At 42.9% G+C, this 26,562-nt stretch overlaps 2 protein-coding genes across 9 annotated transcripts in view; both read left to right on the forward strand.

The window, feature by feature from the left end:
* Positions 1-6,426, forward strand: part of USP45 (ubiquitin specific peptidase 45) — a 52,210-nt gene extending 45,784 nt beyond the window's left edge. For all 6 annotated transcript variants that reach the window (XM_015858820.2, XM_015858823.2, XM_015858819.2 and 3 more), the window contains 5 exons: positions 1,335-1,998; positions 3,200-3,297; positions 3,697-3,783; positions 4,235-4,388; positions 5,302-6,426. In XM_015858820.2, the coding sequence (XP_015714306.1) occupies positions 1,335-1,998; positions 3,200-3,297; positions 3,697-3,783; positions 4,235-4,388; positions 5,302-5,435 (1,137 nt within the window). In that variant the 3' untranslated portion in view covers positions 5,436-6,426. The remainder of the gene's footprint in view (positions 1-1,334; positions 1,999-3,199; positions 3,298-3,696; positions 3,784-4,234; positions 4,389-5,301) is intronic.
* Positions 6,427-6,952: 526 nt separating this feature from the next.
* On the forward strand, positions 6,953-26,341 carry PNISR (PNN interacting serine and arginine rich protein). Of its 3 annotated transcripts, none has more exons than XM_015858829.1 (12): positions 6,953-7,103; positions 14,685-14,794; positions 16,004-16,189; positions 17,563-17,786; positions 19,439-19,625; positions 19,901-20,091; positions 20,538-20,675; positions 21,133-21,232; positions 21,931-21,984; positions 23,255-23,425; positions 24,631-25,735; positions 25,988-26,341. In XM_015858829.1, the coding sequence occupies exons 2-12, from the start codon at positions 14,716-14,718 to the stop codon at positions 26,016-26,018; spliced, it is 2,466 nt and encodes an 821-aa protein (XP_015714315.1). In that variant the 5' UTR covers positions 6,953-7,103; positions 14,685-14,715; the 3' UTR covers positions 26,019-26,341. The 3 variants fall into 3 exon arrangements, with proteins under 3 accessions (XP_015714315.1, XP_015714316.1, XP_015714317.1); XM_015858830.2 differs by lacking the exon at positions 6,953-7,103 and adding an exon at positions 7,444-7,639; XM_015858831.2 differs by lacking the exon at positions 6,953-7,103 and adding an exon at positions 8,883-9,394.
* Positions 26,342-26,562: the final 221 nt, after the last annotated feature.

Here is a 26,562-nt window from a genome sequence, read left to right on the forward strand (position 1 = left end):
CTTGTTTTTAAGTTTAAGGACTTGAACTATGAAGTAGAGGGTTCAGTGTGACTTTAAGCCCTACTTGGGAAAATATTTAGAAATAATATTTGCCTTTTATGTTGACTTTATTTGGATTTAGTTTTAAGATTTAGGGATGAACTTAAATAACTGTTGAAGTTTCTGTGTGAATACATTTAAGGAATAGTCTTAAGATAAAGACCTTATAAGGCTTCAAGTTAGGCACTTAACTGTGGTGCCCAGTATGTTGGTACCTGTGACTCAGAGTGGGTTCTGAAACTTCAAGATTTACCTATATAGGCAACAAAGACAGTCCAGAAGTCCTCTCTACTAAATTGGAATATAGTTGGCAACAGTTTTAAACTGAAAGAGATTCAATGTAGATTGGATATAAGGAAGAAATTCTTCTCTCAGAAGGTGGAAGGTGCTGGCATGGGCTACCCAGAGAAGCCTTTGGTGCCCCATCCCTGGAGGCATTCAAGGCTGGGTGGGATGGGGCTCTGGGCAGCCTAATGGTGGTAGTGACCCTGCACACAGCAGGGGATTGAAAATGGATGATCTTTAAGATCCTTTCCAACCTGAACGGTTCTGTGATTCAGTGATTCTAAAGATAGTAGGAAACCCTAAAGTCATGTCTATAATTATAGCCTTACTGCTACTTAGGCCAATGCCAAGTGTGCAAAAGGTATTTCTGCCTACTTAGCGTCCCTCTTATGAAATGAAATCTACATTCTGTTGTTTGTTCTGTTGAGGCAATGGAAGGAAAAATGCTCATTTTTTTTAGGAAACAAGCCAAATGAAAGAAAGAACTGTGAATAACTTAAGATTATGGCTGCTTAAAGTACTTACAAATCTATACTGGTAATTTTTTTTTGACAGCAATATAAAAAAAGTCAATTTCAGACAATGTAAAATATACGAATAAAGAAAATGTATTTAATTCTAAGACAAGTGTCTACAAGGTGAAATGAATTCTCTTCTCTAGATGTTCATCAGCTAAGGCCTCTCATGGAAGGCCAGCTTAAACTTGAGAACCTTTTAGAAGCTTAAGTTAGATTAAAGGAATACCCCTTCTCATGTGCCATCCACAGCTGTCACTGTGATTGTAGGAGGTATTGATTTCACAGTAAGTATAATGGTCATAGTTGACTGGTATGGAGGTTTCTAATCCTATATTAGCTTAAACAGATCTTAAGAAGATCAAGTAGCTTAAGCACGTGAAAGGTAGAGAAGATAAAATTCTAGGTTTCATTTGTCATCTTTTAAAAGTTGTTTTAGGTCACTGGTATGTTTTCTGTTTTTCCTACTTACTACTAAAATGCCATAATTTACAGAATCAGTTGAACCAGGAGAGAAGGCTTGCCAGAAAAGCTTCCTCTAATGAAGAAGAAAGAAGCCCTGTTATCATGCAGGAAAGAACCAAAAAGCCAGAGCTGGAAGACAGCTCTGGTGTGCTGAACTCCAAAGACACAACTGTGGAGTCTGCCATGAATGGGAGTCAGACAGAGGGCAGTGAGAAAGAAGCCAGCCGCTCTGAAAGCAGCTTTGATGCAGACAGTGAAGCCTCTGAAAGTGAAAATGCGTCTAAGCAAACAGCTTTTAGCTCATGCAGCAACACATCTGCTTTGCATGTCAACCACGTCAGTGTTAAAATGCCACACACGAAACCAAGTGACAGTAATGATGAGAAGATTTCCAGTGCCATATCCAAACTCAGCTTCTGTGATACTATAAATGAAGATGAAAAGTCAAGCTGTGGTGATCCAGGTTTATCAAATAATTCCGTGTTCTCAGTAGACAAGTCTTCGTTATCCCCAAACCCTCAAAATGCTTTTCAGACGCTTTCCCAGAGCTATATAACTAGCTCCAAGGAGTGTTCTGTCCAGTCCTGCCTTTACCAATTCACCTCTGTAGAGCTGTTAATGGGGAACAACAAGCTTTTGTGTGAGAGCTGCACAGAAAGGAAACAGAAGTATCAGAAGAAATCCAACTCCTCAGGTAAGATGCTGGTATGTGGGCATTTATATATAATATAGTAGGCTTCCCAGGGAGGTGGTTGAATTGCCATCCCTGGATGTGTTTAAGAGCCGTTTGGATGTGGTGCTCAGGGATATATGATTTAGCAGAGGGTTGTTAGAGTTAGGATACTATGGTTAGGCTGCGGTTGGACTTGATGATCTTCAGGGTCTTTACCAACCTGGGTAATTCTATGATTCTATGATTCATGACCAGGTTAGATGGGGCCCTGGGCAGCCTGGTCCTGTACCAGATCTGGAGGCTGCTGAGCCTCCCTGTGTCAGGGGTTGATCTTCGAAGTCCCTTCCAACCCAACCCATTCTGTGTTTCTGTGATTTGCTGTACAAGATTTTCTGTCAAAACCTGTGCAACCTCTGATGTTTCATTTTTCCAGCATGGGCTTCCCCCTTGTGGCTAAACAAAAAATGCCAATATTGGAACGTAACTGTAGATTTATTCTGCAGTTGAAATATTTTACTTGAAGCATGTTAATTGTTATTTTTCAGGGGAAAAAGAAAGTGCTGGTTCATGTTCTCTTCTTAACCTGTAGCTAACAGCAGAGTTACTTTTCATAAGAGCCCCCCAAGCCCCCTCCATTCAGTTCCCACTGCAGCACAGACCACGGTTTCCAATCCCATGTGCTTAAGCCACCAGGTTTGGAGGCATCCTGAAATGGATCTCATCTCTTCAAACCCTTCTCAGAGATACACACAAAGCTTGTGCTTTCCATGAAGAATGGAAAAGTAATCTCTAGCTTAGAGGCAAGGACATCGGGATGGATAGAGACCTGTGCTTTGCATTTATTCTCCCACTGACTGTTCATTTCAGGTGAAATGCTTTCCACAGGAAAGTTGGGGGATTATGGCAGCAGATGCTGTATCTCAGTGTGTGCACTGACCTAGGTACTGAATGTGCTTCTGATTGTTGGTCTGATCATGCAGATCAAAGTAATGCTCAGGCCTCATTATATGGTATATGATAGGTGATTATATTGAAAGCAAGAAGAATGAGGAAGTATTTTTCTATTACTCCACGAAACTTCCATTGGAAAACCTATACATTTACTAAGTCATTGCAACATAGATCTGTTCAGAAATTTAAAAAAAAAAAAAAACACAATAAAAAAGTAAGTTGTGTGTGATTGTCCTCACTTCACAAACTGTTGTGATATTCATAAATACAGAGAAGAAAATGGAAGGTGTCTACACGAATGCTCGGAAACAGCTACTGATTTCTTCAGTTCCTGCTATTCTTATTCTCCATCTGAAAAGATTCCACCAGGTAAAATGCCCAAACCTCTTGTATTCGTGTGCTGTTCTGGTGGATGAGCAACTATTTAAGTGTCATTGTGCATTTTAATGTTTGCTTTTTTTTTTAATGGAGGACTGTTCTGAAACATGCTTGTGGTTTTCTGAACCTCTGATACCCTCAGAGCTCATGTAGCTATTCAGATGTATCCAGGGAAACCTTTTATGTGCCTGTCATACTTGTGTGTAGCATACGGCGTGTTAAAGACATAATGGAGAATGTTTCAATAAGTTCCAATCTGATTCTTGGTTTGGTTTATTTTAATAACATAATAATACGTATCAGATTTATAACATAAATATACATATCGTATAACATATAATACGTATTCAGAGTATTCATTGTACAATCTTTTTTTTCTCTTTGTTAAAGGCTGGTTTGAGTCTACGGAAAGTAAATAGGCATGTGGATTTCCCACTGATTTTAGACCTAGCACCATTTTGTTCTGCTTCTTGTAAGGTATGCACTTCAATCTCTATTTTTATTGTGTTTCTAACAGTTGCTGTTTTCCTGAACACGAGTTAACTGTGATAATAATGAGAATGATGATGATTATCCCTTCCTATCCCATAGATATTGTAGCTAGTGTTTTCAAGCAGTGTACTCAGAATGTTAGCATACTGAAATTCCATTTATATCAATGAACAGTACCAATGTTAACTACTTAAGCTGTGCTGCCCTGATGGTTTTAGTGTATCTGAGGGTGTTAGGGACAGATACTGCTGCTTCCATGGTAACTGAATTCAGTTAACAGACTCTTGAGTATTTTTAATAGATGTGTCTCATCAGTAGAAATGCTGTGGATGTATGTCTCTTTTTTTGAAGTAATATTGTTGAAGGGTAATGAAGATATTTGTAATATTTACTGTGAAATAATTCGTTGTTGTTTTCTGTGTTTCTGGGAATACAGAACGTTACAGATGGTGCAAGAGTGCTGTACAGCCTTTATGGAATAGTGGAGCACAGTGGCTCAATGAGAGGCGGTCATTATGCGGCTTATGTGAAAGTCAGAACACCCTCCAAGAAGTTACTAGAGCATATTTCCTCCACAAAAAACGTTCTAGGTATGTACAACAGAACTTCCTTCCTCTATGAGTAAAGCCAGAAGCAACCGCTGGCTGCAGCTTCTTTTCATCAAGGAGATTTTGAACTGGTTTAGCTCAGAAGGTAATTTTTAGGGCCCTACAAATCTGTTTTTTTCTGATAGACACAACGCATGACCTGCTTCTATATTAAACCCACACACAGCTGAGTAAATGACAGGATTTGGGTTCAGCTATTAGACAGAGAATCGGTGGAAAATGCTCCTCTTTTTCCCAGTCCAAGTGGTACATTCGGAGGAATAGCGCTGCCTTCTAATTTGTAATTACTTGGTAGATTTCGTATTTCGAAATATTCAATTGTAAGAGCTGAATCCACAACAATTTAATGCTTGTTTTTAATATACATGTTTACCCATCTTGCCCATTTGTTAAGAATTGATATTTTTAAATGCTTAAAAATCTGGAATACTCTGATTTAATGTGAGGGCTTCTCATGCTATTGGGAGAAGAGCATGCCAGTCCTTTTGGATGCTTTGGTCACGCAGAGTGAAATAAGATTCTAGGATAGAACCCGTTAGTGAACGATTTGCAGAGGCAATGTTGAGTTGCCAGAGTACGTTAAATGTATTCACTGTTTCTCTTCATGAGGGAGCAAGAACCAAGCACACACTTTGTCCTGGCTATTATCACTTTGCATTTGAAGCTCATTTCCCAGCAGCACAACATTTAGAATTATTTTTGGAACAAATCTGCAGTCTGAGGCTTCCAATGCAGTAATGACTAGAACTGGTTGTGTCTTTTCTGTGTTGCTAATTTCACACCGCTCAGCTTTTGAAATGTAACTTTTTATTGCTTCTTTGAAACATCTGTTGTATTTGTTTGATGACGGTGTGAAAGACAAATGAACGTGACTTCCTTTGCTGTTGCATTTCAGGTTTAAAAGAAGCCATGGGAGCATCATCGGGACAGTGGGTGTATGTTAGCGATGCCCACGTCCAGATGGTTCCAGAATCACGAGTACTAAATGCACAAGCGTATCTGCTTTTTTATGAAAGATTACTGATATAATCACAGTTAAAAACTGTAGTGGTTATTTAGTTTCTCTTATTTAAAGCTGCAGTAGAAAGAGTACCTGTAAATATCGTGCCTTTATCTTGTAGAGAATTTACCATACGTTGACTCTGAAATTGTTTTACAAATATCTGAATGGTTCCTTTAAAACATGCACTTTGTCACACGTTTTAGTTTTACAGTTAGAATGTAAGATGATGTTCTGTCCTAGTGAGGTCAGTGGAAACTTTCTGTTCTTGATTTTAATGAGGATAAGCTTTCACCCGTAGTTCTAGAGCAGGTGAGAATCAAAACGCTGATAGTTTTAAGTGCCTGGATTTGCTGCTGTACAGTAACAATATAAAGTACTTGAACTGCTTTTCAATGGAGTCTTTCTCCTTCCCATCCCTGGGATGGATGTTTGCCATTAGGATTCCTGCAAACAAGTACATGTCAAAGCGTGTAGCCTGCAGATGTAGTGACTTGGAAAGCAGCGTTTCCAAGAGCAGGACAACAGTAGATGTCTCTGGGTAATGCTGCAGTGCACTTTCCCAGTGTGTTGTTGAAAATAGGTTGGGAAAGTATTATAATATTGCTTCTACAGTGTGACAGTGTAGATAGTTAACACCTGTTCTGCCGTCTCCAACAAGCGCTGGTATAGACCTGTACTCCTGTTTTCATGTAAATACATACTGTGGTGTGCATGTATATATGCTCTAAGAAAAATATATACATATATATATATATATATGCACACCATAATAATAATATATATTGTCATTTTACCTATTAGGATAGGAATGAATTGCAAACCCTTCTGTATTCAGTAGATTTTCTGATTCATGATTGTGACAGATGTACAGTGTATGACGAGCCGTGTACGAATACATACGGGGTTGAAGTGTACCTGGGTAATCCTGTTCCTTTTGGTTCCAATCATTCATTAGTTGATCTGTTCAGAATACTTTTCTCATGGCAGTAATAAACTGTGAGTTATTTTTGCACCGTGTGTGTGAGTTGGACACTAAATGCTGACTCGTGCCTTCTGGTGCATCCCTGGGGGGCGGCAGGGTTCATATCATGCTCTTAAAGACACAAAAGCCCCCACACTTCTGTGCCCGAGGTACGAGAGGCCATTTCACAGTATCATAGTATCATAGTCTTGTGCGGGTTGGAAGGGACCTTAGAGATCATCGAGTCCAACCCCCGGGATTCGAGCCCTGTGTATCAGAGCGGCACTTCTACCACTTGCGCCACAGGGGGATTCGAACCCATGGCCTCCAGCACAGTCAGTTCGGTGTGTGTATCGTACAACGCGGCTCCCAGCCCGGCCCGCTCCCGCCGCCCCCCATCGCTCCCATTGTGCCCCGCCCCCCCCGCGGCTGCCACGGACAACGCCGAGCGGCCGGAAGTAGCGTGCTGCCCTCGCTAAAGATGGCGTCGATGCTGCGTCTGCCTGGGCATGCAGCTGAAAGAGAGCCGCGCCTTTCCGCCGCTGTGCCCTTAGTAAAGATGGCGGCGAGCGGAGTTCTCGTGCGCCCGGCACGGGTCAGCGCCGTGACGCGTTGTGCTTCCGGGGCAGTACCAGCGGGCGCCATATTGTCTTGTTCGTGAAGGCGAGAAGCGAAAAGAGGGAGAAAGCGGCGGCGGTCACGGCAGCGCCTGCGGCGGGAGGCGGGGGAGCGCGTAAGTAGCGGGGCGGGCGGCGCTCCCTGCGCTCCGGGGCCGGCGGTTCCCGTACCGACCCGCCTGCCGACCGGCGCCTCCTCCCCGGGCCGCCCCGCGCCGAGCGGGGGCACAGAGGGCGCCCAGCGCCGCGCACGGAGCTTCCCCGGTGTGAGCGGCCGCGGCCCCGCGTGGAACCGAGCGGAACCGGCCGCCCGCTGGGCCGAGCCCCGAGACCTGCCCCGCCGCCCGGGTGGCCAGCGCGCATGCGCGGGGTGGGGGGGAAGAGGGGCCGAGGGGCGGCCGCCGCCGCCGGGTGCCGTGTTACCTCGTGCCGCGCATGCGCGGCCGCACCGGAGGGTCCCGGGCACGGCCGAGGCCGGCGGGAGGGAGAGCGGCGGGGCCGTACCTGCCGTGGGGCAGCTCCCATGGCCGTGTGGGAGCGCTGTGGGGCTCAGCGGTTTATAGAGCTCCACAGTCCCCTCAGTGCACAACTCACCACGTCACCCGCAGCCCTAGAGGGGACTTAACTGCGTTTGGCACAGCGCTGTGTGCAGGTAACACCTGTGTAGCGTTACCCTCCCTTCTTGCTGTGTTGGAGGCGTGTGGCTGTCACAATTCTGCCTTTGGCACCCAGTAACAGCGGCAGTGCCTCTGTGTGCAGCGTGTATTGGGTGCTCCCACCAGCAATGAGTGTGCTCTGGAGCTGCACATATAATTTGGGTCTAGCTGCTTATCTGCTTAGCTCGTGATTTTGTTCATCAGTTGTTGGCGCTATTTTTATACAGAATGTAAAGGAGGAAGTTGTGAGTGGGCTGTTTTCTTCAAGGAAATAAAAAGTGCTGTTGTGTGGATAGCTGGAAATCCAGCATCAGGATTTGTAGTGGAATATGTGCAAGAAAAAGGGAAAAAAATCAGGCTTTTTTTCCCAATCCCAACCGAAATACAACTCAGACTGTTTACGTTGCTTTGGTGTCACTGTAGCGGTGTTGCAGCAGTGATTTTCATGCATGTGGTAATCAAGCGTGTGTTGGTCCTTATGTGTTCAACATGCAAAACACAAGTAAATGAGCTGCCAATATTCGGTCCTTTTGCTTATTTAAAGGGGTTGGCTTCAGCTCAGCGGATACGTGGATTTAAGTTTAAAATAACAGCTTGGAAGCTACGTTGCTTGAATGACTCACTGTAGAAGTTCTTGTACAACTTTTGTCTTGTTTTATTTGGCCTTTGTTCAACGAACTTCATCTTAGCAGTGCTGTAAATGTTAGTCAGACACGCTGATGTGTGAGATGGGTCCTGGAGGATGTTGTAGGTGCTCTTGCATAAAGGAACATTGAATCATGGAATGGCTTGTGTTGGAAGGGAGCTCGAGGATCATGAAGCTCCAACCCCCCACTGCATGCAGGGTACCAGCCTCCACATGTGATACTAGGCCAGGCTGCCCAGGGCCCCATCCAACCTGGCCTTGAACACCTCCAGGGACGGGGCGTCCACAACCTCTCTGGGCAGGAATAGCAATAAGAGCATTTGGGCTGCTGTTTTCCAGGACCTTTGCTTCTGAGACAAGGGCTGACAATAGCAGGACCCAGGGAAATGGTTTTAAATTGAAAGAGGGAAGATTTAGGTTGGATGTTAGGGGGAAGTTCTTTACTAGGAGAGTGGTTAGGCCCTGGAACAGGCTGCCCAGGGAGGTTGTGAATGCCCTGTCCCTGGAGGTGTTCAAGACCAGGTTGGACGGGGCCCTGGGCAACCTGATCTAGTAAATGTGTATGTTTGGTGGCCCTGCCAGGCAGGGGGGCTGGAACTACATAATCCTTGAGGTCCCTTCCAACCCGGGTCATTCTGTGATGATTTGAATATCACAAAGGGCATGTCATTTTTAAGCTCTGCTGTCAAAGGCTGTATAGCATAGGGATTCTCAAGCATGCAGCATGGTCTGTGGTTTCAATTCCTGTGCTCGTTTAGGAAATGCATATTTCTTGGTTAGAATGCAGTGCCAGCTCAGAAGGCCTGTGGGACCAGGTCTTTAGTCACCAGAAGTTGTTCTGCAGCTACATAATAGGGCTCAGATGGCAAATAAAACTTGTCAGGCCATCTCATGTCACGTATGGACCTGTCATTCAGGGTTGATGAGTAACATCAGGAAGGTGATGCAGCAGCCTCTTTTCTGCAGTAGAATGCACTTGATTATTAGGTATATGGTTCCATAGGCTCCAGAATCATCTGCCTCCCAGTTCATGTTGTGGATACGTGGTCAAGTGGTGTCTGGTGTACGAGTCCCTAACCTTGATCTCTTGAACTCATCAAGCAATGTAAGTTGTCTGCTGCTCTGTCCTAAGGATTGCCTGAATCCTAGTCTGTTTCTTGATTTTCTTGGATTTCAGGTAGTTTTGTGTATTCTTTAGGCTTTTTGTAAGAAATAACCTATTTGACATCATCTTCCAGAGATCCGTTTTTCTCTGCCAAGATATTTCAATATGAGGAATCCCAGGACAAGCAGCTGAGGATCTCCAGATCTCTTTCTCTGCAGAAGCTGTTGATCTATAAAGTGTTCTGTGTAGTTTGGATGTTGTGTAATATCCACATGGGAGAAGAATATATTGTCCCAATGATGGGAGCCTCTTAGCAGACTTTTTTCTTGCCTCTTCTAATTGTGCTCTTCTGGCCACCTCCATTTAGTTATCTTCCTAATGCTCTTATAGAGTGCAGCTGACTTTGTAAGCCCACGTGCTTCATGCTTTGGACTGTCTGATATTCAGACCGTCCATTAGCTCTGTTCAAGTTTGTTTAGAGACGGCTTTTCCTTATCATTCCACATAAAAGTCCTTGGTATTTTTCAGTTACACTGAATCCAGTATGTTAATATATGCAGTGAAGACAACCCATCTGTCAACCTGGAGGCGCTTCGTGTTTTTACATTAATGTGACCAAGCCGCACTCCCCAAGACCGCTGCTCTCCTTTGAGTGGTCCAAGCTGGGGTAACTGCATGAGTTACTACAGCTGTCAGTTCTGGGTGAAGGATTTGATTAAGCTTTTAAGGTAGAGAGTTGTCTGAGGGATCCGGGTGAGTTTCAGTTCTGTCGATTGCCATGTTTAAATATAATAGCCTCATCTTTGATGTCCAAGGGCAATTGCCTGGAATGTTAGGAGAGTGGTTAGGTCCTGGAACAGGCTGCCCAGGGAGGTTGTGGATGCCCCGTCCTTGGAGGTGTTCAAGGCCAGGTTGGACGGGGCCCTGGGCAACCTGATCTAGTAAAGGTGTGTGTTTGGTGGCCCTGCCAGGCAGGGGGGTTGGAACTACATGATCCTTGAGGTGCCTTCCAACCCGGCTCATTCTGTGATTCTGTGAATGTCTCAGGAGCCTTCAGCAAGCACCGTGTCACTGGGAAACCACGCTGTACTCAACACAGTGCAATTCCCATAGGTATGAAGGCCTCTAGCTTGCTGTTATGTATCTGTGTCTTGTGGGGAGTGCTGGGGAGGAGTCTCCCAGAGGTAAAAGTGAGCGTGAGAGTTATCGCTTTATAACTCAAAGCTCTGACTGCTGGTAACTACCTTCTGTTTGTGTCCAAACACATCGCACAGACTGAAAGATAAAATTATAGCAGAAAATACCTTATTTTGTGGTCAGATAATCAGGATGAGGAAGATGCCATGTTCCCTAAAAGAACAGGCACTGCTAGAATTCACATTGGGATGCAAGAGAGGATTGAAAAGGTGCCTTCTAAAATATCTGTCTTATCTAGCTTTTTTTTGGTTGGATAAAATACAGAAGTATAATAGAGTCTTTGACAGCAGCCTTAAATTTTGCTGGGTGCTGTTGGCCCTTGAGGTTGCTGCCTGCTAGGGATCGTGGTAAGTCCTACACATACCGCTCTGCCAGCTTCTCTTGCTGGAATAGAGGCTTTCACCAGCACTACTCAAAGGCAGCACACTTCAGTACTAGAACATCAGCAGGATCAGCCGTTGCCTAAAGTCCCAGCCTTAGAACGTTGGAACCAAAGAGTCTTAGTGGCTTCTAGTTTGATGTGCCCCCTCTGTCAGTAGGGAGGTGTTTTGCTGGTGGTTGAACCATCTGCTGGTCGTCTTCCCCACTTCCAGCAGAAAACAAGGCTTGTGTTTCACTGCAGTTTGGTCGCTCCACTCTGTGTTTGGTTCAGTATCATTAGTGGGAAACAGGCTTAGATCTGCAGTGTATGAAGTAATGCCACTGTTATGTGACATCAGAATCACAGAATTGTAGGGGTTGGAAGGGACCTCTAGAGATCATCGAGTCCAACCCCCCTGCCAAAGCAGGCTCCCTACACCACGTCACACAGGTAGGCGTCCAGGCGGGTCTTGAATATCTCCAGAGAAGGAGACTCCACCACCTCCCTGGGCAGCCTGTTCCAGTGCTCCGTCACCCTCACTGTAAAGAAGTTCTTCCTCACATACATGCAAAACTTCCTATGCTGTAGTTTCATCCCATTACCCCTAGTCCTGTCCCCACGCACTACTGAAAAGAGACCAAATCAGTAATGTCACATAGTCTTTGTGCATGTAACTTTACAGATGTGTGTGTATAAGATTGATCTATCTTTTGGAATTTGGTAACTTCTAGCAAAGAGCTGAAGCCGGTTCATTTGCATGAGTTGAAATTAATAGGAACAGAGACATCAGAAATGTTCCTTGGCCAACTTTCAGGTGATATTTGTGTTTTTGCGTGTGCATGCACGGATGTGTCAAGAAAGTGACGCAGCTGCTCAAACATCCGTGTAGTGCTTGTTTCTGGTTGGTAGAGAAGCTTTTATGCTAAATTTGGTCATGAATGCTTACTTGAAAGCCGGCATGTTTTACAGTTTCCCCTGTATGAAAATGGGTATTTCTCCAGGATAGCAGAGCAAGTACATATGCAATACAGTATAAAAATCTTTCAGGTACAGCTTAGAAACTGAAATGGGCAGTTCAGAATATGATCCTGCAGTCAGTCTAATCTGGTTGACGTGACCTGAGTTAACCAGGTGCTGAAGCTCTTTGAAGTGACGTGGAGTTGTTGCTGTCTGGGCGTTCCATTTTGCATCAAAACGCCCTGTGCTCTTGGGGTCTTGCTTTGCACTCCCCTACCTGTTTTCTGTCCCCAGCACAGCAGCTGAAGTGAAGCAGGGTGAAGTAATAATGTCTCTGAGGAAAGCTGAAAGTGCTGGGCCCTGCTAAATTGTGTAAGGATGGAGAAGATGCTGACAGATAAAACCTGCGGGCAGCTTAAGTTACAGAATTGTAGGGATTGGAAAGGAGCTCTGGAGAACATAAAGTCCAGTCTCCGTGTAAAGCGGGTTCCTTTGGTAGGTTAGTAAGATAGTTACTGTGCTGGTGGCAGGTTATACAGAAGAGGTAAAGTATTCATGTTTGAAGGAATTCATTAGATTATGCTCTCTTACGCTCCTAACTGGTTTTTCAGTTAGGTGAGCTTAAAAGACTAGAGGAGAGAATGCTAAATGGCCACTTATGTGCAGAACTGTTGAGAAACAGGGAACCAGTGAGTGTTTTAAAAGGTACTGATGCATAGTGCAAACTAGTTGTATTAGCTGGAATGCATCCAAATCTACTATGTCTTAGGATCACAGAGTGGCCTGGGTTGAAAAGGAACTCAGTGATCATCCAGTTCCAGCTCCCCTGCTATGTGCAGGGCTGCCAACCACCAGACCCGGCTGCCCAGAGTTTATGTGGTCAGGGCTGTATTCCTGGCTGTCTGTCCCATGGCATCAGCTATTTGTTCGAGCTCTTCTGTGTCCATGTGTTCTTTATTGCACTTGGCTCTGAGTTGCGTCCAGGCCATATGTGCTGCTCCTCTGATCTCAGGGAATTATTGTTGTTCTAAGTTTGAAGTGTTTGAAACAGACTGTGTGGGTCCGCTTCAGAGCTGGAGAGGCTTTGGGTGAACACTGTAGCTCGTGTCTATGCCTGGTTGAATCTGCCTGTTGTCCCTCCTGCTCAGCCTGGCTTTCCCTCTGATAGAGTTGGAATGTCCAACGGGCTGTGGGACTGTGGGGTGAGAGGCCAGGGAATGGCCCTGTAGAACCTTAGTCAGCATTACTACCTGGCAGCCCAAAAGGCCAGATGTACTGTGGGCTGCATCAGGCCCAGCACTGCCACTGAGTGAGGGGAGCAGTTGACATGCCCTGCACTGTGCAACTGCATCTCCAGCACTGGAGTTTCTGTGTGCCATCAAATAAGAACGACCAAAGAGCGTCCAAAGGAAGGCTACAAAGATGGGAAAGGGTCTAGAAGAAAAGATGTATGAGGAGCAGCTGAGGTGCCTGGGTTTCCTCAGCACGGAGCAGAGGAGCTGAGGGGAGGCCTGATGGCGGCTGCAGCTCCTCACAGGGAGCGGAGGGGCAGCGCTGAGCTCTGCTCTGTGTGACAGCAACAGGGCCCGAGGGAACAGCATGGAGCTGTGCCAGGGGAGGGGCAGCTGGGGGTCAGGGATAGGGGCTGCACCACAGGGCGGTGGGCATGAATCGGGCTGCTCAGAGCAGTGGGCATGGCCCCAAACTGCTGGAGCCATTGGGTTTTACTTTTTTGGGTTGTGCTGTATGGAGCCAGAGGTTGGACTCTGTGATTTTTGTGGGTCCCTTCCAGATTGGGATATTCTTTGATTGTGTGTCGAATGCCCTGTGGGGTGGCATGAGGATATATTGATTGAGTAGAGAGCCTTCTGAGAAGTTGTTAACGACATGCATAGGGTGGAGGAGCAGCACTTGTTGCGTTCTTACAGCACTGGGTTTGGGAGCAGTCATGGACTGAAGGATTCCCAAAACTGCCCAGGGTTCGTGTTCAAGGAAGCTGTTTGGGGCAGCGTAGGTTGCCACACTTTGGTCCTTCACATAGAACAGGTTAGTTGTATGCAGGAGGCGTGTAGGAAAGAAACAGGTTTGCCATTGCAGACATCCCTCCGTGGCACACTGCTGCACCTCATCCACTCCTACAGATCTCCCCCCCCATCAGGTGGGGGCTGGCTGCATATAACGCTGCACCTGGAGTTCTTCTGGTGATTTTAGAGGCCTGTGGTCAACATGTACAGTGAGGCAGTGGTATTTTTTTCCTCTCAGATTTTAAGGCATATTTTACAATGCATAAAGTGGTTCCGGATACCGTCTTGAACCTGTTTAGTTCTGCAGCATTATTAATGAAATTTTTACCACTCACTGATTTTCTTCTACCTCACTTAACAGCCTTGCATGAATTAAACTAGTATACAAAAATACACTTCCCCCTCCCCCTCAAGATTCAGACAAGGATATCATTTAAGTAATTTCTTCTGTAGTTTCAATTTCTTTACATCACATTTACTGACATAGATCTTCTCTCTCATGTCTTTCCTTAAACTTCATTTCATAGTTGATTTCTTTATGAAAATACAGAGAAAGCAAACTGGTCCTGAAATCTTACCGTGATATGTTCAAATGTTACTCTGAAGGATGAACCATTTTCTCCAGCTTAAAATATTAAGCCAGCATTGCTTCAGCTTGCTTTGCAAGGCTTAAATATGTCTGCAATTATGTAAGTTTCAGTTGTGTGATATTTCATGGGCATCTATTTAAACATACAACTGTTATTTTTAGTTGAAATATAGACTATATAAAGACTTAAAAGATGTGGGATCAACCTTGGCAGCAATGGCCTTTGAACCAACAGCAGTGGATGCAGTCATTTCAGCACCAGCAAGATCCGAGTAAGTATAAAGCTTGGGGGAATAAATTACTTCTACTTTTGAATCTTTGTTACAGGGCATGACTGAAAAATGATTTTTTTTATATCTGTTTTCATAATAGTATATTTATGTCGCTTTTCTGAACAGCTAGAAAGAATAGCATTCCAACATCCCAAGTGTGTTGATGTCTTTAATACTTAATATGCAGAATACAGGCAAACAAAATGAGTAATCCTGGACAAATTATCAACATTATACCAGTCACACAGATCTACATCTGGGCCTCGCGTGCTTTCGCAGACCCTGTGTCCCTCTCAGTTCTTTAGCCAAGCTGAATCATGACGGATCTTTTTATCTGAGAAATTGCCCCTTTGTCCATTGCCTCTGTGGCCAAAGTAGTCACACAGATGCATCCACAGCAAAAAGTGTCACTGCTAAAATAGTCTGATACTTGTGTTAGGTTAAAGCAGTGATGATTGTGATCTGTTGTTTGGATTCCTCCCTCTCCCATCCTATTAAAAAAGAGAAAACAAAACAAAACCACGTTTTAAATAATAGAAAATTAATTAGTTTAAATTGAGTGTGGGGTGACAACAATTATATGTATCCAGAGAAATGCAGCAGTGGGTATGAAAATACTTACTGCTCTTGGAGATTGACTGGTTTAACTTTGTTTTTTGTCATGTTTCTCCAACTTCACAAGAGAGATTTCTTGACTTGATGATAAGACAAAATGGTGTCTTCAGACCAGGGTGCCATTTGTTTAACTGCTGGTAGGAAAGATAGCAAAGAAAGAGGGGGAGAGGACTGTAACATAAAATAGCATTCCAAAAACATGTTACATAAGAAGTGTATGTTGCAGAGTGTATAGAATATATTAGTGCTCGAATTTAGAATTTAAGGCTATTTACATTTCTTTTTGACATCCGTATTATTTCACTTGTGGGGAAAAAAAAAGTCTCTTACTACCACCTACTCAGTGTTAATGAGACCCTAAAATAATTTGTCTTTTTGAATGCGTGCAGGGAAACTACTTCAGCAAATCTGTGCATTTTGACACTTATTTTATTTTACTGTACCCTGGTAAATTAAGTTTTAATGGTGCTCAGGGTACTTGTTGAAGGTAAACACAACCAGCTTCTCTTGAACAATGGCACGTGTAATTAAGAAACGGCGTTACATTTGAGAGATGTGAACACTAACCTTCTAAACTTCCTCTGTTTATTTTAGGCCAGATTGACTGGGCTGCCTTAGCTCAAGCATGGATCGCTCAGCGGGAAGCCTCAGGGCAACAAAGTGTAGTGGAACAACAAGGAATGATGCCAAATGGACAGGATATTTCCGGAATAGAGTCTGGTTCAAACAATCATAATAATTTTCAGGGGGATCCCAACTTCAACAGAATGTGGCAGCCAGGTTTGCTATATTTCCCATTTGTTTCTTCATTCTTCATGTGATGAGATTTTTATCTTTGTCAGGCATTTCTGTGTGTGAATGTGCCCTGACTCTCACGTGTCAACGCCACCACTAGCATCAGCTAATCCTCTGAGTATCGTAGCTGCTACTTCTCGGTCTTAAAGAGAGAAGTGTTATTTTGATGTCTCTACGATATATTATAATTTGAAATTTCTGAACAGTGCCGTTTGGAAGCCCGTGTGCATACTTTCCCATTGGAAACTGAATTCTGTACTTAATTGAGTTAATAATTGAAACAGACAAATCTGAATAAGTCACAGCCAAAACTAGAGGTGCTGCTAAGTGCAGGGTTTAGGAGAATTAAAATGTCATTGGCAGTTCTTATGTGCCCATAACAAAAGGGAGGCTGACATCAGGTTTCACTTAAGTTTTACCTCTCTGCTCTGGGCTACATGTTACTGTAATTTTTAACTTCACTGTGTGACAATAGGGTGTGTTCTGGCTGCATTTCTGAGTTTCCATGTCCTTCTGAGTTTCTCCATTGGGTTTGGATCCAGAAGTTTCTTTTTTTTCCTGCATGTTACTTAGAAAAGGACAAAAGGGCAGTTTGAAATCCAACTGTGTAACTGGCATTATGTGTCATGGGTGCCGTGCTCCAGGAGGTAGTAAAAAATACGGTCTGTAAGTATCTTTACAGTGAATATGGTTTGTAAAGGGATTTCCTAAGAAAATACAGCTTATAGCCACACAAGCTATTAATTCCTCAAAACCTCTGAATCTCGCAGAGGTCCCAGCATATGCTATGGCCATAAGCCTTCAAGCTGAAATTAGTCAATTGTGACTGCAGTTAGAGGGCTTAGGGCCTCTAACACCTTAACACCTATCTGCAGGGAGCCATTACTTACCAAGACACACGACCTTAGAAAGCAGGATTCAGTAGTTCTGCTGCTCATAGAACCATGTACTTTTGCAGTAGGTTTTTCTAGGCCTATTATGCAAAGAAATTGCTCATTGCTTTGGAAGCTAAAATGACACGAAAGTTGAGAAGTAAGAGTGGATCTTTTAATAGCTGACACAATTTAAAGGCACTAGGGTTTACTTGATGTTACTGGAAATCTACAGAAATTCACAGTTTCTTCCCTCCCACCTCCACACGTACATGTTCTGGTTCATCCACAGCTGTTTGTTTTTCCTTTGCATAGTTAAAGGAAATTATTTGGACAGGATGATACAGTCTGTACACTGATTATTTTTGTCACTACTTTATCCTCTGCATTGCTTTGAGGAAACTTCTGATAAAGAACACTGAGGGATTTGCGACTGATACGAATCTTATTAACTTGTTATCAAATTGTATTCTGAATCCTAAACAGAATGGGGAATGCCTCACCAACCCCCTCACCCTCCTCCAGATCAGCAGTGGATGGCTCCGACCACAGGTCAAATGGAAATCGTTCCTCCATCTGAAGACAGCAACAGTCAGGACAGTGGGGAGTTTGCGTCTGACAACAGGCATATATTTAACCAGAACAATCACAACTTTGGGGCACCTCCCGATAACTTTGCAATGGGGCCAGTGAACCAGTTTGACTATCAGGTGAAACATATTTGTTGCTTTTATATTGTAGACGTGCAGAGTCCCTTCCATGGATGTGTTCCTCTAATATCATCTAGCGGCGACTTACACTCTTCGGTTCTACAAACTACTACAGAGTCTGTTATCTGCTAAGATAGATTTTATTATTTTTTGCCAAGTAATTTACAGAAAGAGACTTTAGTTTTCTGTTCAATTGAGGCCCAAGATGGTTTTTTTTTCTAGGCCTAGTAATGAGAAGTGGCTGTTGTCTGCAGCATTAAAATGGGTCACTGTTTTCCAGCACATGAACTAACATTGAGGTGATGTTTTGTTTTCCTAAAAAAAAGAAACAACAACAAAAAAAAAAGACACAAAAAAGCCAAAGTATTTATTTAAATATGCTAGATAATGTACCATGGGGATCAGTCTTGTATTTGCAGGGAGATAGACTGGATGAGCCACTGATCTACTGTGATTCTTTGAATAAACGATGGTATTTCTTATAAATCCACATCCATTTTTTTCGTGGTTCTGGCATGGAAGTTGTGTAGCATAATAATGATGCAGGTGGTTTTAGCGCTAATAAGAGAAGGAGGCATTGGACAGATCTTTAAACGCAGAGCTTTTGGGTCCTTCCCCACATCTCAGTATTTTTCTCTAAACTTCAGCCACAAAGGGCAGATGTACCAAAAAGTATAGATTACCTTTTGTTCATGACCAGACCGCGGGGAAGACTGGCAGAAACATTTCTGGCCTTTGATGTATTTTTTTCCATGATTCATTCTTTGTGTAGAGCAATACTGACAGGAAGTGAACCATAATATTATATTCATTCCATCTGTTAACTGCTGCGAGAACTAATCTTAAAATGAGCTTTTTAGATTCTCTAAATACTACAGAAAGCTTGTTTTGCAGAGAACATCTCGGGACTGCATGACCTGAAATTGTAGTAGAATTCTTCTACTGCTATGGACTTACACAGTCATCAGAAAATAACAGTGATATTAAGGGAATGATATTGTAGCTGTCTTCCTAAACGCTGCCCTCTTAAATAGTTTCATTAGGCTTTTGTGGGTTCCATAGACATCTAAAACAAGAAAGTGACAAAGAGTCCCATTCATGTGTGTCTCAGAACTTGTAACTTTTGCATTGTATACAGCTTGCTCAGAATCCAGGATCTGTACTGAACCCTTATATATGTGCATTTAATATTTTAATTTCCCATACTCATAATGTCTGTGAATGATTACTGGAATATACGCAGTGCAAAATGATTCTTGTAATAAAAACTCGGGCTTTTCACTTTTGTCCTCAGGTTGTAAGCGCAGAGATTGACTCCTAGCACAGCTAGAATGTTAAACTGCATGCTCTGATGATAAGTTTGCGAGGAACTGCTGGAGGAAAGCAGTTATTGTAGGGCTTAATGTTTAATGCAGTACGAAAGGAGATTGATCCAAGTCTTTTCAGCTTGACTAGTATGCTTTCTAAACCTGAGTTTACTTGTTAAATATTTAAGGAAGGCGTGTTTGTTGGGGACCACAGAAAAAGAGATGGAAAGAACTTGTAGCCTAGCAATGGTGCTTGCAATCCCACTTGCATGGATTTCTGTAGACCAGCTTGCGCACGTATACTGTGTCCAACGTGAGGAAAAATAAACTGCATTACTCTTTCAGCATGGGGCTGCTTTTGGTCCACCTCAAGGTGGATTTCATCCACCTTATTGGCAGCCAGGACCGCCCGGGCCACCAGGTCCACCAGCACCTTCTGCACCTCCTCAGAATCGAAGGGAGAGGCCCTCATTCAGAGACCGACAGCGTTCGCCTATTGCGATGCCTGTGAAGCAGGAGCCTCCGCAGATTGGTACATGTTAACCACTCCTTAATGAAAAACATAAGAACTGTTAGATTTTTCAGAAATTGGAAGACTTGTTTTATACTTAATAAGGAAGAAAGGGAAAGAAAAAAGCTATTCTAAATGGTGTTTCCCCACAACCACTTGTGTGAGTTGTTCGGCTTGGGGTGGAGGATTTGCTTACTTGTGGGGTTGTGGGTTTTTTGGTGTATTGTATTCTTCTTTGATGGTGGTGGGGGGAAGGTTTCTTTCAGCTTACAGAACTGTAAACCTCACTTATGTAGATGCTGTGAAGCGTAGAACTCTGCCTGCCTGGATTCGGGAGGGCCTAGAAAAGATGGAACGAGAGAAACAGAAGAAATTGGAAAAAGAGAGGATGGAGCAGCAGCGCTCACAGATGTCTAAAAAGGACAAAAAGGAAAACGATGAGGCTGAAGAAGGGGATGGCCCACGGTTGCCTCAGAAAAGCAAGTTTGTAAGTAGAGAGGTTTGGTTTTTTGTCAGGTTTGTATTTCCTGAAAGCGTTAACTTTTTAATCTCCTCAAAAGAAAAGCTTTGTATCTTGGTGGTCTTTGAAGGATATTTGAATTTTAAGTACGTAGTTGAACAAGTTCAGATGCCTGTATTTGCTAAACTGGGCCAGTTTAAGAAGCGTTATGTTGCATTTAGCCTGGCTGTTATTTCAGTTGTTTGCAGTTCTGAGTAACTGACTGGTAGTGAGTGAACTGACAAGTGTGTATTTACTTCTTGTGTAGGGTGAGATGCAAGTGTTCATTGCAAGAGGAGGAAAATAATAGGGTTTTACAGTAACTGTAATACAGATTTCAGTGCTAAGGGAAATCAAATTATCATAAGCAGAAGCTTACATCTGGTTTTGGTTGGTTTGTTTTTTCTTTCTGAAATACGATGCTTTTCTTGTAGGACAGTGATGAGGAAGATGAAGATGCTGAAAACACAGAAGCTGTAAGTGTTGGGAAAATCAGCAGGAGTCCATCCCCAGTTCCTCAAGAGGAGCAGAGTGAACCAGAAATGACAGAGGAAGAAAAGGAGTATCAAATGGTACTAGTGATGGAAGTCTCACCTGCACTGTTTGTTTGCTGTTGTTATTTGGGCATGACAAAGTAAAACACTTTTCCTCTGCCTGATACTCTTGCAACTTGTGGATGCCCCGTCCTTGGAGGTGTTCAAGACCAGGTTGGACGGGGCCCTGGGCAACCTGATCTAGTAAAGGTGTATGTTTGGTGGCCCTGCCAGGCAGGGGGGTTGGAACTACATGATCCTTGAGGTCCCTTCCAACCCGGGTCATTCTGTCATTCTGTGATCATACAGTGAAGCAGAGCTAAATCTGTGTGTGTTTATAATACTGTCTTTCTCACACGGATAGTATGTAGGTTATAAAAGTTTACAGTAACAAGTAATAAAAAATATGAAGGAAAGTATTTTCACGGCCGTCAAAAGTAGTGAAGTTCTGTGAGGTTTTTTGACCCGTAATTTTTGTTGTTACAATTTTCTTCAGATGATGCTGACGAAAATGATGCTGACAGAGATTCTTTTAGATGTCACAAATGAAGAAATTTATTACGTGGCCAAAGACGTGCACCGTAAAGCAACTAAAGGTATGCTGATTCTTTCGGTAGTTTCTTCTGTGAATATGTTATATCTGCATGTCTCTAGAACATTTAACCTCCATAGCTGTTCCCCAAGAGCAATTCCAGTATAATGCATCCGACCTTATGATAGAGTTCAAATCCAGTAGTCATATACTGTTGTCCTGTGCAGTGTATTGTGAGTTACTTCAGTTATTCCATTTCTTTCATACGATTCATTTATCTATTTAAAATGGTACCCGAGTGTCGCTGGCTGTTCAGTTGTAGCTGTTTCTTAATGCTGTCATTTTGATCTCGAGTTCTTAGCTGTTCAGAAGTGAAAAGAAACAAACTTTGAGTCCTCAGTTAGTAATCCATTTGCTTTCATTATTAACATGTTACTGTACTTGCTTAATGTATTTTTTTAATGTAACTAAATATGTAACTACTGGAGCTTGAAAATGATGCGCAGATGCGGGAACTTGGAAAGTGATTTACAAGTATATATTTGTTCTTTTTCTCTTCACTAATGATTTGCAGTTAAATTCTTAATCTTCGTGGTCAGAAAATCTAGAGTTGGTTTTAAATGGATGATACGTTTTTAATGTTTCTTCTCTCCCTCCAAAGAACAGCAATAGTAGTAGATTTAACAATACCATAGACTCATGACTATGAAATCGTGGCTATTTGTGTTAACATGTTGTTCCTGTTGTTGATGTGATACAAAGCTCCTGCAAAACAGCTGGCACAGTCCAGTGCACTGGCTTCTCTCACTGGACTCGGTAAGTGTGTTCCTTATTTTTGAGAGGGCTTGAAGGGGTTGTTGGGTGGCGGGGTGGGGGTTCAGTCTTGCCTTGCATTTCTAGAAACTGCATTTGATGCTAGATTTTAATTGCCAGAGAGTATGGATCGCTTTCCAGTAACTTTATCAGCACCTCTGTTTGTTCCACAGGATCCTAGGATAGGTATTGGAGTAAAGGCCTAGTCAGTGTGAGTTAGTGTATGGGAGTTTTGCTCTGATTTTGAAAAATATATAAAAACATGACATGAATTTGCTTTCGAAGTATGATTGTTTCAAGAACGTTACTGAAGTGTTCAGAGAGGGGAATACTGTTTTTCTTTCTTGTTTTGATCCATCTGAACAACAAGGGGAAAACTGGGAGAACTCAGAATTCAGATACTCATAAATAAGCGTTACCGATGTTGGACTCTGTATCTAATTGTAAAGCTGTGTAAGCACAGAGGCTCCCATATCATGTATTACCAGAATCAACACAGGAAAAAGAAATTCCAGCTTGAGACACAGCAGCAAAAGATCTTTCCCAACATGCTTTTTATCATCTAAAACATATTTTGCTGGTGTTAGTGATCACATATGTGCTTGTTACGTGAAATTCTGATGAACTTGACTGATTGTTATAATCGTGAATGTTCAAACTTAATAAACTCAAGCTGAAAGAAGGTAAAATATCTCCATGTCACATGTTTAAATTGACTGTATATATTTTTCTCAGCCTGGTAGTTATTAATATCTCAGAGGGAGAAGAAAGTCCATTTCTATTCCGTCTCTGTGCCTGTCAAAATGCAGTGTTATGTAAATTGGTGTAGAAAAATTCCATACAATGTTCAGAATTTCTGTAGCCTTGGACTACGGTGGAGGCTGAAGTCACTTCCATGTTCTCTTCTGGGAAAGATCCCAGGCGTGTCACTTTTTCCCATCCGGTTGCTGATAGAAAGGAAGGTGATATTCCAGTCTTCACAGGGAGGCTTTTTGCCTTCCCATACAGTGGAAAAAGTACTGTGATCACAGTGGTTACCTGATGGAAATAGATGAGATGTTCCAGAAGGAGTAGAACCGGACAGTGAGCATCAGTGCAGATATGGGGGCCTTGCTCGTACCAGTCAAACACCATTGGCACTTAACAGAATAAAGTAACTTCTGCAGAGAAGAGGAAGTGAAGGAAGGGCAATTGTACTCTCCTCTTTGCCCAGAGAAATATTAAGAATGAAGCTTAATCTTTCCTCGTGATAGACCGGACTTTATGTACGCAGGTGGACTGGGTGGTTATGGATCAGGAGACAGCGAAGATGAGAGGAGTGACAGAGGCTCTGAATCATCTGATACTGATGATGAGGAACTGCGACACAGAATCAGGCAAAAACAGGAAGCGTTTTGGAGAAAAGAGAGAGAACAGCAACTATTACTAGAAAAACAACTAGAAGGTAAATAACATCGTGTCTTCTTCTCATACTTGGGACAACCTCCTTGGGCAACCTGTTCCAGTGCATCACCACCCTCTGTGTGGAAAACTTCCTCCTAATATCTAACCTTAACCTCCCCTGTCTCAGTTTAAAACTATTCCCCCTTGTCTTATCACTATCCACTCTTGTAAACAGCCATTCCCCCTCCTGTTTATATTCTCCTTTCAAGTATTTGAAGGTTTCCGTGGAGTCATCTCTTTTCCAAGCTAAACAAGGCCAGTTCCCTCATCCTTTCATCATAGGACAGGTGCTCCAGCCCTCTGATCATCTTAGTGGCCCTCCTCTGGTCCTGCTCCAAGATCCGCACATCTTTCGTATTACATACATTTGTGCAGTGTGCCTTCTGCAATGAACAGTTGTAGGCTGCAGTTCTTTGAACAGTGTTTTCATTGTAGTTAAGATTTGTGTCCATATGCTGCATCTTCATTATGGGATTTTTGGACCCAGTACAAGGAATAGATGGGTGAACCCAGTCAGTTCTGATTTAGCCTCTGAGAAGGTGGTAGGGTTGATTTTAATAAACAGACCTGTGATTGGCTTCTGCTCCTCCCTGTAAGGTAAAGCTTATCCTTTTGTACCTTAAAAGGGTATCGCAGTCACCTTGCAGTGATAAACAAGCAATGTAGAGACACATGAATACAGTAGCAGTGTAGTAGTAGTGAGAAATCCACATAATTCAGGGTCTAAGTTTAATTGGAGGAAGAAGAACGTGCTGTTGTGATTATTTGGCCATGTTTCCTTATTTTAAGATGATGATTTCATCCTTTTGCTACTTATTTTAAGGCTCAGAACTAGACATGGGTCTCTGTGTTAGCTAAACGTTAACGAGGCCTACGGAACATACAGGCAGGTACAGCCAACATTGTTCTGAGATTCAGGGGCAATGCGTGCACTGTTTGGGAAATACACCTTCTTTAAACCAACCAGTGATTGCTCAGCCCTGCATGAACAGAACTGAAAGGGAGGCAGGAGGCACCGCTATAGCTAGGGGAGGGCTATGTCAAGAAGAAAAGATTCTGGTATTGTAGAATAGCAAAGGGAGGAAAAAGTAGGTGTGTGTAAATGGATTTGGGAGTTATTTGAGAGCTCTGTCTTAAACCAGGGTAATGTTGAAATGCCATCAAGTACTTCTGAAAGTTCATTTCTTCTTTTGTCTATTTTCTTAGAAGAAAGGCTACAAATTGATAAAGTTTCAAAGGAGATGAACGAATATATGAACAAAGAACAAAACAGCGTTTCAACATCGCAGGAGGCAAAAGAAATTGAAGCAGATATGGTTCACGACAAGAAAAGATCTCCAAATGCAATTGTGCCCGATATAGAACCCAAAAAAGAGGGTAAAGAAAAAGAGAGGACAGGAAGGAGTAGGTCAGGAACCTCTAGTAGCGGTAGCACTAGCAGCAATAGCAGAAGCAGTAGCAGTAGCAGCACTGTATCTAGTTCATCATATAGCACCAGCTCAGGTAGTAGTCGCAGTTCTTCACGTTCTTCCTCTCCTAAGAGGAAGAAGAGACACAGTCGCAGTAGAACACCTTCACACAAAGTCAGGCGCAGCAGAAGCAGGAGCTACTCTCACAGAAATAGAAGAGAGAGGAGTAGGAGCAGGGAAAAAATAAGGGAAAGGAGAAGATCCAGTAGAAATCAGAGCGCTGAGAGAGGTGAGAGGCGGAGAATTCAGAGCCCTTCTCAAGAGAGGAGCTGGGATAGACGTAGGAGTAGCAGTTCGAGAGACAGGAGGGTTGGCCGTGCTAGTCGCAGCAGGAGCAGGGATAGGCGCAAACCTGAAGACCAGCATAGAAGTCCTCCTGGAAGTAGGCACAAACACAAAAGCGATGGTAAAGATCAAGAGAGGAAGAAAGAGCATGGAGGAACTGTAGAGAAAGACAGAAAAAAGAACAGAGAAAGGGAGAGAGATCAGGAAAAGAGAAAAGATAAGCCTAAAAAGGAGGAAAAAGAAAGCAAGGCCGGCAATCACGATGACAGTAGATTAAAGAGAAAAAGAGACAGTGAAAGAACTTTCCCTCGCAGTGAGACAATATCTGTGAAAATAATAAGACAGGATTCCAGACCAGACAGCAAAAAAATTATTACCAAAGATAGCAGGAAGCAGTCGGGCTCCGAGTCTAGTGCCAGGAGTAGTTCTGAGTCACCAGGAAGCAGTAAGGAAAAGAAGGCTAAGAAATCGAAGCATATTCGGTCGTGCTCCATGGAGAAATCTCAAAGGTCTGGTAAGAAGGCAAGCCGCAAACACAAGTCTAAGTCACGATCAAGGTAGTATACTTTTTAAGTATTTTGTCTGATTTTTTTGGTTTTATTTTTTATTTTGGCTATTGGTCTTCATGTGTACGGCATATGAACTTGTAAAATATGGCATTGATTGAATTTGCGTAGGCAAAAGTAACTTTGGAAAAATCTTTTAAAGCTATTAATTATTAAAGCCTAAAGTGTGTGTGGGTTTGGGGGTCTTTTATTTTTTCCAGTTAACTTTTCCCCCCCCTTTTCTTTTTCCCCTCTATTTTTCAGATCGACGACTCCTCCTCGTCGTAAACGCTGAGTGATGAATGGCACCAGTGCTATGATGTTTAAAAATTCCATGAGTTATAAAGGCTTGTCTCATTATAGAGGCACATTGTGGCTATGTAGGTGAAACCAGAATCCTTTTTTTAATCTGTAAATAGGTGTATTTTTTTCCCCCCAAACGCTGCTCTGAATTAAACACCCAATTAGGATTTCTTTGTATTCCATTTCTTTTTTCCAAGAACGGTAGTGCTCAATATCAAACATACCATTCTCTTTCAGCTGTAATGTTCTTTAAAAATCACTATTGAATGTACCGTGATGTCAATAAAGCTCTTTAGTTCTTTTTTTTTGTTTAAAGTTCTTGCACCCGGATTTTGTGTTGAATTGTAGAAAAAATACTTGAAGAAAAGGCAGCTTTTTTTTTTGCTATGACACATTTTCCAAGTACTTGAGAAACGATTTAAGCTCGTTGCAGTGTATTACCCATGGATTCCATGAGATTCATCTGTTGGGTGGGGGAAGAAGCAGAGAGTAGGAGTCTTCCTTTATAGGCATCTTCCTTTAGATGTGTAATAGAG

The sequence above is a fragment of the Coturnix japonica genome, chromosome 3 (assembly GCF_001577835.2).
Source record: "Coturnix japonica isolate 7356 chromosome 3, Coturnix japonica 2.1, whole genome shotgun sequence".
NCBI lineage: Eukaryota > Metazoa > Chordata > Aves > Galliformes > Phasianidae > Coturnix > Coturnix japonica.

Coding starts and splice junctions, on each gene's coding strand:
- PNISR (XM_015858829.1), top strand. CDS start 14,716: ATGTGGGATCAACCTTGGCAGCAATGGCCTTTGAACCAACAGCAGTGG. Junction 19,626..19,900: donor GCAGGAGCCTCCGCAGATTG/GTACATGTTAAC, acceptor TCACTTATGTAG/ATGCTGTGAAGCGTAGAACT. Junction 20,092..20,537: donor TGCCTCAGAAAAGCAAGTTT/GTAAGTAGAGAG, acceptor CTTTTCTTGTAG/GACAGTGATGAGGAAGATGA.